The sequence below is a fragment of the Musca domestica genome, unplaced genomic scaffold (genome assembly GCF_030504385.1).
Source record: "Musca domestica strain aabys unplaced genomic scaffold, Musca_domestica.polishedcontigs.V.1.1 74, whole genome shotgun sequence".
Lineage (NCBI taxonomy): Eukaryota > Metazoa > Arthropoda > Insecta > Diptera > Muscidae > Musca > Musca domestica.
The window spans coordinates 1171858-1185950 of NW_026712391.1; the positions used below are offsets into that span (position 1 = coordinate 1171858).

General features: G+C 33.5%; 2 protein-coding genes across 2 annotated transcripts; both read left to right on the plus strand.

Annotated features, from left to right (window-relative positions):
• Positions 1-1154, plus strand: LOC131806365 (cuticle protein 8-like). The gene is made up of 3 exons (XM_059130396.1): positions 1-39; positions 683-820; positions 885-1154. Exons 1-3 carry the CDS (start codon positions 1-3, stop codon positions 1152-1154), a joined length of 447 nt encoding a protein of 148 aa, XP_058986379.1.
• A 6670-nt stretch (positions 1155-7824) lies between these two features.
• Positions 7825-12884, plus strand: LOC101899651 (uncharacterized). The gene is made up of 3 exons (XM_005187790.4): positions 7825-7978; positions 11756-11894; positions 11976-12884. Exons 1-3 carry the CDS (start codon positions 7943-7945, stop codon positions 12866-12868), a joined length of 1068 nt encoding a protein of 355 aa, XP_005187847.1. The 5' UTR covers positions 7825-7942; the 3' UTR covers positions 12869-12884.
• The last annotated feature ends 1209 nt before the right edge of the window (positions 12885-14093 follow it).

The following is a 14093-nucleotide window of genomic DNA, read 5'->3' on the forward strand; positions in this document are numbered from 1 at the left end:
ATGAACAAGGACAAGGGAAAGGAAAAGATGGGCTATAAAGTAGCTTGATTATTTAAGAAATAAAGACAGCATAATCTGTGTATTCTGAATATTCACACTTCTTACCATATTATTTCTCTGATTTTTCGACAATCGATAGAAAATATTTAGTCCTCTATATTGATATATATATTTTTCAATCTGTTACTGGTTCTTAGCAATTTTTATAAAGTTTGATGTTTTAAATAGCAGAGTTCCTCCAATAACAGAAAACGTCTATGTCTTGGCATATAGATGGCGCTGGCTAGATATTTTCTTAATAATGCTGCAAGTTCAAAATTGTCGATGCACTGCAAAAGAAAAGTGGTGCTTTAACAACTCTTGGCAATATAAATCCAAATAGTTCTTAGTGAAGTTACTATACAGTACAATCTGACCATTCTGAATATTAACATTTCCTACCAAATTATGTCCCTGATTTTCTGAGCATCGATAGAAAAAACTTAGTCCTAAAATTGATATATATTCCAGATTCTAAAACTAGTACTGGTAATTGTCGATTATATATACTAGAATTTTTATAATAAAAATTTAAAATCTTTGAGGAATTTCGAAAGTTACAGTATTTCTTAATTAAAATTAAATAAGAAATTCAAATTATCTTAAAAATTGTTTCATTGTATCTATATTCTCTCGATTTCAGTTCATTCTTGCTATTGCTTTCCTCATTGCTGCCGCCCATGCCATTCCCATTGAATTGGGTCACTATGGTCATGGACAATTGATTCATGCCGCACCCATTATTGCACATGCTGTGCATGGTCATGAACATGAACCGGTGGTAAGAAACCATACACTTTCCAATATAATGTAGATCCTTCAAAAATTGTTTTCTTCTCTCTTAGGCCTACCCAAAATACTCTTTCCACTATGGCGTTAAAGACACCCACACCGGTGACATCAAATCCCAGGCCGAGGAACGTGATGGAGATGTGGTAAAGGGTGAATACTCCTTGGTGGAACCTGACGGTTCGGTGCGTACCGTTCACTATACATCGGATAAGCACAGTGGTTTCAATGCCGTTGTACACAAGAGTGCTCCAGCTGTACATGCTGCTCCCGTGCATGCCATTCATGCCATACATGCTGCTCCAGCTCTTCATCATCATTATTAGAGAGAAAAAAATATGTATGCAATAAGACCGATTTCGATCTAGAAAAGAATTATAGTCAGGGATTTGAAGAGAACTAGATTCTGGCTGGCAGAAAACCAACAAAACCATTTAATCAGTTGCTAGGATGACACAAGACACAAAATGTTATATTTTTTAGTTACCTTTTGTTTTTTTTATAAAAATAAGTTTATTTTCATGAAATATTGGAATTTAAAACAAATCAGGGTTTTTTTGAATGGAAATCATTTTTGAAGTGTTTTGAAATTTCAATATTTTTTTATTGTGCGCTTAAATTTTTATTCTTTTCTATTCTTCCTTAGACTTGAGTAAATTTTTTCTTTCATTACTTTCCTTGTGTAAATACTTTCCTTTTATCATTTCTTATATCCAAAAAAAAAACGGTTTTTAGACTGACAGGATCAAAACAAGTCCTTTATCTTTGATGTGCCATTTTAAAGTTGTTATGAATTTTGTTTTAAAAATTGTGATAATCTAATGAATCTCTTTAATACTCTTTTCCATTCTCATTTTTGTTTCTTTTTCATTTCCATTCTGAAATTCTAACATCCTATCCTCTATATGCAGTCCATTGTACATAATATTGAAGCTTTTGAAATCTATCACGTTTTACGTTTGTAATATTTTTCTCATTGTATATAAACATACATACATGTTGTAGTTTTTTAAGAATTATTGTTATACAAACTTGCAAGAATAAATAAAAAAGAAAATATAAAAATTAAAAATAAATACATAAAGAGTTTATATTGTAGATATAAGAAGATTGCAGGAAAATCCGCTTTAAATGAAATATTATCTAAAATAAATTTAATTTTTTTCTAAGTTTGGGAAGTACTGTTAAAACGCTCCAGAAGAAACATCGTGACAAATTGTAGGTTCTACACAAAATAATGTGGACTCAATTCAGTCAGACAGTCATATGCAAAGGCGAAAAGTCTCTGCAAGACAATTTAATTTATTGTAAAATATATGGTTAAATAATATGCCCTGCAGGAATTAAATCTAAACTATTTTTATCAAAAAAAAAAAAAAAAAAAAAAAAACATTAATAAAAAACAAGTAAAAAAGCTTTAAGTTCGGCCGTGGCGAACTTTGAGTACCCTCCACCATTTGGTACAAATTTGGCAATTTTCAAAAAAATAAAATCCTTTAAAAATTCTCTTAAATTCTTTAAAGTAGCGAATGTAGCCGTATATTAGGGTCTTTAAGACGACATGGACCTGCATAGGCAACCTTTGTCACAAGCTATTACAATATTCAAATGCGAAACTTTAAAAAAATCTGTTTATAATGTAACTAAAATCATCAAAATACCGAATATCGGGGGTTCCGTTATATGGGGGCTAAACGAAGACGTGAACCCGCACAGACAATTTTCTGACATAGGGTATAATATCCATTACGAACTTCAACTGCGCAATTTGAAAAAATTCCGGAAAATAATGTCTCTAAAATCATCAAAATACTGAATATCGGGTGGTACCGTTATATGGGGGCTATACGAAGACGTGGACCTACATGACCCATTTTCTGTTTTATGCTGTAGTATCTATTACGAACTTCAAATACCAATTTTGAAACAATTCCGGTAAATAATGTCGCTAAAATCATCAAAATACCCAATATCGGGTGGTACCGTTATATGAGGGTTATACGAAGACGTGGACCTACATGACCCATTTTCTGTTTTATGCTGTAGTATGCATTACGAACTTCAAATACCAAATTTGAAAAAAATTCGGTAAATAATGTCGGTATACGAATTGGGGCTATACGAAGACGTGGACCTACATGGCTCATTTTCTGTCTTAAGCCGTAGTATCTATTACGAACTGTAAATACCAATTTTGAAACAATTCGTTCGGAAGCTTGAGTGATTTCCACAGACGGACAGACGTTTTATGAATTTCATGGCTATTCCAAATTCTGGCCGTTTGTGGGGGAGGTATCGGAAAGAGTGTACAGATATATCCAATTTTCCTAGCATGTCATGTGTTGGTAGAAATAATGGAATGTGTGAAATATGAAGAAAACTTGATGGTTAATTCGGATTTTATGATCGTATGGGTTATTAAAAAATTGAGCCCTTTGTGGGGGAGGGAGGAGGAAGGAATGGTCCGATCTCTACAATCTTTATAACATAGCTTGTGTTGATAGAAATATTAAGATGTACCAAGTCTGAATGGAATCGAATGTTAATTTAGCGTTTTATGAACTTCATGGATATTCAAAATTTTGAACCATAGTGAGGGAGGTACCAGAAAGAATGGCCCGATCTCCAGAATATTTATAACTTTTCTTGTGTTTATAAAAATATTGATATGTACCAAGTCTGAATGGAATCGGATGTTTATTTCACATTTGTTGAGCTTCATGAATATTCAAAAATTTGACCCTTTGTGGTGGGGTAACTCCCCCCAATAGAAATATTAATAATATATGGACGAATATATTCCATCTTCATACCAGACCTAGGGTTAATAAAAATATTGTAATGTTTGAAAACAATCGGACTCTTACATAACATTCTGTAAAAGTTATAATAATTCGAAATGTTGACGTTTTGTGTGGGAGGTACCAGAAGGAGTAGGCCGATATTGTCCATTTTCGCACCTCACCTGTCGCTGATTGAAGTATTAAGATTTGCAAAGTTGGAGCAAAATTCTGTGCAGTAAAATATTTTTTTGAGGATTTCGACCTTTGTGGGGTAGTTACGAGAAAGAGTAGACCGATATTGCCCATCTCTAAACTCGATCTAAGTTTGATAATATTATTACGACGTAATAATAAGATAGGATCAAATCGTGCTCACCAGCCAGACAGATGGACAAATTAACAGACGGACATCGCTAGATCGACTCCAAATGTCCTGAAACAGATTTGGTCCAAAAAGACCCAGGGTTTAAAACCGTTATTTCGATGAGGCACGTTTTGGCCGTATCACATGATATATCCATATGGCTGAGGGTATAATTAATACTCCACCCCATTTATTGGTGGTGGAAAGAGTTATTCCCAATTTTTTTTCTCAAAAAAAAAAAAATAATAATAAATAAATAAATAAAATAAATAAATCTATATATATAAAAGGAAGTTGTGTTAGTTACTACGCTTATAACTTAAGAACCGCTGGACAGATTTTAACGATTCAAACAAATTCGGAATTGTCTCTTTTCCGAAAAGGATAATATCCAAAAAAATCGCGTAAAAATGTGATAGATTAACATTTTCATTTTGACTTTTGAATTGTACAATAGTAATGTTTTATTTTGCATGATTTTTTTCCATTTTGACTTACTTTTTTCTAATGTACATTTGTAGTGTTTTTTATATTTTATTTTTGAATTCGAATATTAATACCAATTTATTTAATTGACTTGATTTCTTGAGAACTGAAATTGATGGCGGGTTACATGGAAGTGTAGTACCGAATTATGCGGTGGCGAAACGGAATAGAGGATATCGAAATAATTAAACGCGGTCACACCAAAGTTAAAAGATAATTACTTTTTCAAAATCGCCAAAAACTCACGAAAAAGAGATCTCATTGCACAAATTCTGAAATCGGGAAAAAATCGAAAAAAAAATTTTTTTTCAATGGAATCGATTTTTAAAGTAATAGTACATTCTATTGACAAACTTTGTAAGGACCTTTAAACATTTGCTGTAAAAAATCGGCTAACAAGTTGAATATTTTTACAATTTGTTATTCTTTTTTTGTCAATTTTTTTTTTTCAATTTGCATTATCATATTGAATTCAATTGATTTTTTGTAAACAAAATGAAGAATAATTTTTCACTATACAATTTTTCACCAAAATAAGTGCGAAATAGAATGTAAACTGACATCTACCTTTCAACTCCAGGGCCTATATCGTGGTTCAGCTGGAAGATGCGAACACATTTAAATAATCAAAAATGACCGAAAAAGCCTAATGGGCCTCATCTCAAAGCGTGAACATGCCTTTTTTATGTGACAATAATCCGTCCAATGAGAGCTCAAAATGCAAAATTCTTTGGGAGTACAATCAGGAAAATACCAAATATAAAAGGTGCAAAATAGTAGAGCGAATGGGACTTTTATTAAGAAAAGGATTTCTATCCTCCCAGAAATTCTTCCCAAACATTCAAGATACCTTAAATCGCTTTTGCAGGTCATGATATAGATCATAACTCACGGATAAGGGTACAACCCGATTTTATATTTATATAACCATCGTATGATTCAAGCTATTTTTGGGGTCTTAGTCCCTTTTTATTTTTTGGCCCTTATTAGGCATCTTTGTGTCTAAGGGGGTACAGAACCTCTTCGCATAAAATTTGAAATTTTCAGAGTAGGGCCCATATTGGTCTTGAACACATTCATCAATTGATTTGGCTAAAAAATTTTGTTATGCTACCCTGGGGAAGGGAACCATCATACAGATAATTGCCACATAGGAATTATTTAAGTAAAGTCTCCACATTGGAGTATCCCCAAGTCCACTTTCACACCTAATGTGTGGTCAGAAAGGAAAATTTTGTATTCTATTGAATTTGTAACTCCCAAGAGAATATTGGTTGGGAACGTAGATTTGGAATGTACATCTATATGAAATAAATTGTGGGAACATGAACAAATTACAAATATAAGAAAGTAGTACGGGACCGAATATTTGTTGAATCGACATTGAATTATACTATGATTAAAAATATGGACTTTATGGGGTCTCCAATTTACAATTTAAATGGAAAATAAAAAAATTCCCATCTTACGGTAATGGGTGTGAAATACCTATAATTTTGAGTTGGCCTCTATTTGCCATATTGGATTATAAGGGGTAGAAGAAAGTTTTCAAAGTAGGTCGATGTTTCGGAGTAGTGCCCATATAAAGGTACCTCCTGATTTTACCATATTTCAAAGGATTTGGCTAAAAATGTGTATTCGGGGGGTGAAAATCTTACACAAAATGTCAACATATTCACAAATTTTAGAATTTTCTCCATGCAATAGTATACCCTCAAGTCCACCTTTTGGCGGACAAACAGACCGACATGGTTAGGGGGACTTATGAGGACTCTAATGCACAATCTAAGGTGCTAATGGGTTTAAAAAAGTAATTAACTTTGCCTATTCTTAAATCATTCAGCCCTCAATTATGAGGTGTACAAAATACAGTAAATTCCAAATTGCTTCTCATTTGACTGTAAAATTTTGCTACGATTTTTACCATACTAAAAATTAATTTGATCCCTTACATGGGGATAAGATTCATATATACTTTTTAATAGATTTGTATAGCACATCCACACATTTGAAGCACACGGTTTAAATATTGAAGTCCACGGCTTATAAATGGGTACAGATATTTTAAAACACTTTTAATCGACCAGTACGCAACCCCTTACATCAGTCATATCTGTGAATAATTATGCTTTTAAAAATATGCATAATAAACAAAAACTACGGGCCGGCAACGCGGACCGGGCCAGCTAGTAATAAATAATAATAATAATAAATAAATATAATAATAATAAAATATTTTTTAAACCTGTTGTCAGGTTTAATCCCATTATTGTTGTTTTTATAAAAATAACATTTGTTTATTAGTGGAGAAATATGGTAATGTTTACCAAAGGGTAAGGCAGGGAATACCTAGGTTTCGGAAAAAACAACCAATCCACATCAGCTCCCTTGTTTTTTGTCTGCGATATTCTGCCCTGGAGTTATTTTAAAAATAACTCCTATGACAAAACCTTTTTTACCCAAGCGACGAGATTGTAGGCTCAATAGAAGAGGAACCAAAGAATTAAATGAAACTAAAATCTAAATCTTACAAGCGCACTTATAAACATTTTCATCTCTCTCCACTTCTTACGCTTCCATTTTACATTAACTGCCAAAACCCCTTCGTCGACCGTGTCTTGTCTATTAATATAACAGTGCTGGCATGTTTGTTCGGCATACAGTGGTATTTTGTTGTTGCAAAATCGTCAGGTTTAATATAATTATTGTTGTTGTTCTTTCCGAAACCTAGGTATTCCCTGCCTTACCCACTGGTAAACATTGCCATCTTTCTCTAGTAATAAACAAATGTTGTTTTTATAAAAACAACAATTTCGCAATAAAACATACAATAAAAAAAAAAAAACAAACATTCCAACACTGTTCTAATAATAAAAAATGTTTTACATTAATATTAACAAATTTGTAATATTATCCACAAATTATAATTGTTCTATGTGTAAAGTATTCGTTTTTTTCTTGCGAATGAACAAAAGACTCAAGCAGCAAACACGCAATCGATCGCTACCATCTTGGCTATGCCTCTTCCTCAAATCTAACAACTTTACATTCTTTTGGTCTTCCCCCGATTAATTTGCATTTAATTCTTAAATTACCATTGCTCAATAATTCGTATAGAATTCATAATTAATTTTCGAAACGGCCGGTCATCATTCGTTAGCTGTTTTTCTATTGTCTTTTACTTTGTTTTGTTTTTCGGCCATAGAATGTGCGAAAAATTATGGCAGTTATTACGCCACCCCGAGCTCGCAGCCACAGCCAATTTACAAGCTAACACAAAAATTGAGTATTCGCGTGTGTTTTTTTCTACTGTTTGCTTTTACAAAAACTTTCTTGATAAGCGTAACTGGCGTGTGGGTAGAATTCTATCGTTTGGCCCTCATTGCTGTCAGTTTAATTTCAAACGTTATCGAGTGAATAAGCCAAAGAAATTAAAGGGAAATTTTCGAAACACAGAACGGAATTTTGTTGTATTCAAATAATGAATCGTTTTGAGCATTTGCCGATCGGTTTGCGAGTAAGTTTGTTCAGCTAGTTTGGGGAAGACATTGTGATGTCATTGAGCAGTAAATTTAAGCAAAATTTGTTTGACAATGAAAGTGAAATTAATGGATTTTATAATTTATTTTTGTGTCTAACGTTGTAATGAGAATGTTGTGGTTTATTGATAAAATCCGAAATAAATAGAGATTGTGTTTGAGAAAAAATAATTTTTGATAAAAAATATTAAAAATGACTGAAAAAACAAGAGTGAGCGTAGAAGCCTTATATTAGGTGTGGCGATGTCAATAATTATGTATTGAATTAATTAATTATGTGCTATGAGAAACAAATCGAGTTGGATCATTCAAATTTGCTATCGTTATTATTATTATTTTTAATTAAATGAAAGAAAAATAATACAAAGTATAAGCGAATTGGAATCTTTAACTGATAAACGGCTGAAAAAAATAATTTGGGGTTTTAATCCAAATTCAAATCCCTAACCCTTTCTTAAATTATACAAAATCCTATAATAATTCAAATTTGCATTTTAATAATATATTCCTTAGTATATTCAAAATGTGACTCATTAAAATAACGCTCCTTTTTTGGCGAAATCCGACATTTCAAAGTTCATCTAGCGTTGCTCGGCTGTGTGTCTGGCTGGTTGACAAGTGTGATCAATATCGAAGGGAGCGCCCGATTTGCTCCAAATTTTGCACATAGTAATATTTTTATCAAAATTACTTTGAGTTCGAAGAAATTACATTTGAAAAGTTAGAGTCTCAATATATATGAGATCTAGTGAGAATATTGACCATTTTTGGTGCCTCTTCCACAAACGGCTATAATTTCGAAAAAAAAAATTGTATGGTTTTTAGTTGACCTTTGGAGAAAAAAAAAAAATTATTAAAATACAAGAAGTAAAAAGGGCATTAAGTTTGGCCCTGGCAGAACTTTTTACACCCTCCAACACTATGTTCTGAAAAGAAAAATAAAAAAGTAGAATATGTAAACTTAGAATATCAATCCTATTAAATTAAAATAAAAACAAGTAAAAAAGCTGTAAGTGCGGCCGGGCCGATCTTTGAATAACCTCCACCATTTGGAACGATTTTGACAATTTTCAAAAAAATTAAATCCGTTAAAAATTCTGTAAAAATCTTAAAAATACCGAATATAGCCGTTATATTAGGGTCTATACGACGACGTGGACCTGCATAAGCAATTTTCTTCGTGAACCATTACAATACTCAAATGCGAAACTTGAATAAACAAATTCGGTGAATAATGTAGCTAAATTCATCAAAATACCGAATACCTGGAGGTACCGTTATATTGGGGATATACGAAGACGTGGACCTGCACAGATAATTTTCTGCCGTAGGTTGTAGTATCCATTACGAACTTCAAATACCAAATTTGAAAGAATTTTGGTGAAAAATGTCGCTAAAATCAACAAAGTACCGAATATCGGGAGGTACCGGGTCTATACGAAGACCTGGACCTGCACAGACAATTTTCTATCTTAGGAGGTACCGTTATATGGGGGCTATACCAAAACGTGGACCTACATGACCCATTTTCAATACCAAAAGTCCTGTAGACATAACATATATTTGAGTAAAATTTTATCAATCTACTTTAATTCCTTCGGAAGCTAGAGTAATTTCCACAGACGGACGGACATCCCTAAATCGACAGGATTTTATGCTGATCAAGAATACATATACTTTTTTTAAAATGTCTATATTGAGGTGTTACAAACGGAATGACAAACTTAATATACCCTCCATACTATGGTGGAGGGTATACCCTCCCAAATAGCACAACGCATATTTTTGGAAGGACAGAACAGACCTATCGAGAACCCCAATTGTTAACTTTCAGCTAATTTGATTAGAAATTGTGTTCAAACTACAGAACATCGGAAGGTACCGTTATGTGGGGACCATACGAATTGATGGACCTGTAGCTAATATTTTTATAAAAAAAATCCCAAACGTAAAGTTTCAGCTGATTTTGGTTGGAAATTGCGGCAGAAACCTTTAAAATAGCGAAAATCTGGAGATGAATATTTCGAGGTGTCGCTGCCGAATGACGAACTTTATTAAGTTATCCTCCATTGTATGGTGGTGGGGACAAAAAGCCCATAGTCCAAACGGTCCATTTGGTTAAGGCACAAATTGTTATAATTTTGAACAGCCATAACTCTCACTAAATGAGAAATTTCGGAAAATTTTCTGCAAAAGTCATGTTACTCCTATAAGGCTAAGGAAGTATCCTACCCGTATTGCTCAGAACTTCGAACATCATTGTTTATCAAATTCAGATAAATGTCAAGATAGAAAACTATAAATATATAATAAACTTAAAAATATAAATTAAAAAAAAACGGACTAAGTCTGTGCTATATCGGGCAATCGATTCTTTTTATATGAGCCGATTCAGTACGCGTCGCTGGCTCGTTGTTTTACTTTTGAAAGGTTCGTGTATCCTGGAGTAACATAAAAACATACAGTGAACTTTTTTAAATACCAATCATTCATACCCGATTTATGAATCAATAAAATAAAGTGAGTGCAATATGGCGGCTTTTCCGCAAACAAAACCCCGCAATATATGTCAATATGTCCAATTGTTTATTGTAGGGATTTCAAAATTTGAGCGAGGTCCCTTATTTTACTGATCAAGTGAAGTTAAGAACGGATTGAATATTTTTCTTTTGGCATTATATGAGCATTTTGGTTATTCAAATTTTTAATCCCTTGTTGGTGAGGTACCGAGGTCCCATTTCATACTCCATCTAATACAGATAAAAATTATGGGTTTTGCAAAACCCATTTAGCAAAAATGTTTGAACATTTACCAAAAATGTGTGAAATTTGAAGAGAGTTCGATCCTGAACCGTAGAGGTACCAGAAGAAATGGTCCGATGTCTACCATCTTTATAACAGATCTTGTGTTGATAGAAATATTGAGATGCACCAAGTCTGAATGGAATCGGATGTTAATTTCGTGTTTTATGAGCTTCATAGATATTCAAAATGATGATCCTTTGAGGGGGAGGTAACATAAGGAGTGGACCGATATAACCCATCTTCACAGCAGATCTTGTATTAGTAGAAATAATTTCGTATTTCATGGATATTGGAAATATTGTGGTACCAGAAGGAGTAGCTCGATATATTCCATATTGTGATGTGTGTATTCTGAAGACAATCGGACTCTTACATCACATTTTATTAGAGTTATAATTATTCAAAATGTTGACTATTTGTGGGGGAGGTAATTGACGGAGTGGACCGATATTGTCTACTTTTGCACCTGACCTAGCATTGATGCCAATATTAGGATGGTACCAGAAGAAGTGGACCAATATTGTCCATCTCAGAGCTTAATCTAAATTTGATAATAATTTTACGATGTACCAAGTTTGGACAAATTCGGATACTCCCTTCGAGGGTTATCGTGCGCACCAGCCAGCAGACAGACGGACGGACGGACACGCTAGATCGACTCAAAATGTCCTGAATCGGATTTGGACCAAATTAACCTTAGACCCCAGGTCTTATCGATATTTCGATGAGGCACGTTTTGGTCGCATCAAATGATATATACCCTCTCTTGCCATATGGTATGGTATAAAAGGGTATAAAAGTAGGGTATAAAAATTTATAATTTTGAAAAAAACTATACCTTTTTCATAACAACACGCAGAAACCCCAAATGTGCCGGTTCATTTGTGATATCGACTTTATTTTTTATTAACATTTATATTTCATATACCTCCAAAAACTTTTCTTTGCAGTTTCTTCTCATAAGCCTAATACTATGCAATGCAGCAGTCCAAAACACAGCAGCAAAACATGAGGAACATCTTGAGACTGAAAATACTAGCAGTGAACAAAAACGTCCGGTAACATCGTATTATCGTCACAACATTTATGGTAAGCTTTAAGCTGAGCTTTAAACTAAGCTTTTAATAACAAGAGTGTGTTTCTAAACCAATCTCTCTCTGTTCCACACAGGTCCCAACACCTATGCTTTTGGCTTTGAGGTGCACGACAAAGTCACTGGCAACATTCAATTCAGAGATGAAAAACGTTTCGGCAATGGCAGCATAAAAGGCTCATATGGTTATGTAAAGCCGGATGGCAGCGTAACGGTAACACATTTTATGGCCGACAAAGATCAGGGCTATTCAAGTCAGACGGAAAATTTCGAACCTGGAGAGCAGGAAAAATGGGCAGATAATTGGCCAACAAAGAAACCAAATATTCTAATGGAAAAACCACCGGAGTCGGTGCAGCCTGAAGTGCGTTATGATGAGAAGGAGAAGCTGAATTTAACATCAGTGCTATTGCCGGTGGAACCCATTAAAGCCGAACATGGTATTGATTTAAATCCTGAAAAATTGGAAAAGGCTATTGTCAACCCGGCTGTGCTGGAAGTGATTAATGGTGAAACTCCGCTCTTGGCGAATGATAAGAAGAAATCACCCGGCATAGGTTTTGCAACATTCAATGAATTTATACCACCGGAATTTCCCAAGGCGCCATTTGAATTGCCTCTGAATACTATCGGGAATAAGGAAGATCCCAAGAAAAAAGAAGAATCAAATGACAATGCAGAAACCAAAAACAACAATAAGTATGATGAGAGAAAAATAAACAATTCAGAGAAGGTATTAAATGCTCCCGATTTGGGACCATCGTCGACTGACAAATATGTGAAATCCAAGGAAAATAATGCCGAGAAGTCTCTGCCTCCGGAAACTTTGAGAATATCTGAAGATTCTGAGAATGATGGCAAATTTTATGGTGCAGCCAAGGGGAGATCTCTGAAATTTGAAAATAGCGCTGATTGGTATGATCGCATTATAAGCCAAAATCGTAAAGAGTATTTGGAAGATTTGGAGTGATAAAGTTTTAAAAATATTAGAATGATAAGTAGAATTTGGAAATATAGGTATCAAAAAAATGTACAAGCCTTCAATTAGCTGGTCTAGTAAATATTTAATAAAATATATGACTTTAAAATATAAAAATAAATAATATACATAATTTAAAAATACAAAATATTTAGATTAATAGAATAAGAAACAGCTTTAAAATTTATTGATACATAAAAAGTAAAACAATGACTGATTATAATCAAAAAATGTTATAACCTAGAAACGACGGGGTTCGATGAGGCGAGATCTTTGAAAATTTGATGTAATGATGTAAATAAGATGTAACGTATTCGCATTCGAATAATTTCATTTTTAATTCAATTAATTTTACGTATAAATCGAAAAAGTATAAAGCCAATGGAAAACTAAAAATTACAATTGAAATATTTTTTTAAAAATAATAAAGTTACTAAAAATACTAAAAGATTCTAAAGACGTGATAGAAAACCAGATCATCACATTATTATACCTTCAGCCATATGGCTAGATAGCATATATCATTAGAAACGGTTAAAATGTGTCGAAATAACGGTTTTAGACCCAGGGCATTTGAAGTCGGTCTAACAATGTCCGTCAGTCCGTCTCGAAGGGAGTATCCAAACTTGGTACATCGTAATATTTTTGTCAAACTTATATCTAATTCGGAGATGGGCAATATCGGTCCACTACTTCTGGTACCTTCCCTCACAAAAGATCGAAATATTTAAAAAATATATTTTCTGCACAGAGAGAGTAACGAAAATCCGATTTTGCTCCAACTTTGCAAATTCTAATATTTTCATCAATGCTAGGTCAGGTGCGAAAATGGACAATATCGGTCCACTCCATCAAGTACCTCCCCCTCAAAGGGTCAAAATTTTGAATAATTACAACTCTTATAAAACGTGATGTAAGAGTCCGATTGTCCTCAAATTTCACAAATCTCAATAATTTTATTAACCCAAAGTCTGGCGTGAAAATAAAATTTATCGGTCCACCCCTCTGGTACCTTCCCCCACAAAAGATCGAAATTTTCAAAAAAAAAAAAAAATAAATAAAAATATATATATTTTCTGCACAGAAAGAGAAACGATAATCCGATTTTGCTCCAACTTTGCAAATTCTAATATTTTCATTTGTGCTAGGTCAGGTGCGAAAATGGACAATATCGGTCCACTCCATCAAGTACCTCCCCCACAAAGGGTCAACATTG

Coding starts and splice junctions, on each gene's coding strand:
- LOC101899651 (XM_005187790.4), top strand. CDS start 7,943: ATGAATCGTTTTGAGCATTTGCCGATCGGTTTGCGA. Junction 7,979..11,755: donor ATTTGCCGATCGGTTTGCGA/GTAAGTTTGTTC, acceptor TTTTCTTTGCAG/TTTCTTCTCATAAGCCTAAT. Junction 11,895..11,975: donor TTATCGTCACAACATTTATG/GTAAGCTTTAAG, acceptor TGTTCCACACAG/GTCCCAACACCTATGCTTTT.
- LOC131806365 (XM_059130396.1), top strand. CDS start 1: ATGAACAAGGACAAGGGAAAGGAAAAGATGGGCTATAAA. Junction 40..682: donor AGGAAAAGATGGGCTATAAA/GTAGCTTGATTA, acceptor TCTCGATTTCAG/TTCATTCTTGCTATTGCTTT. Junction 821..884: donor GTCATGAACATGAACCGGTG/GTAAGAAACCAT, acceptor CTTCTCTCTTAG/GCCTACCCAAAATACTCTTT.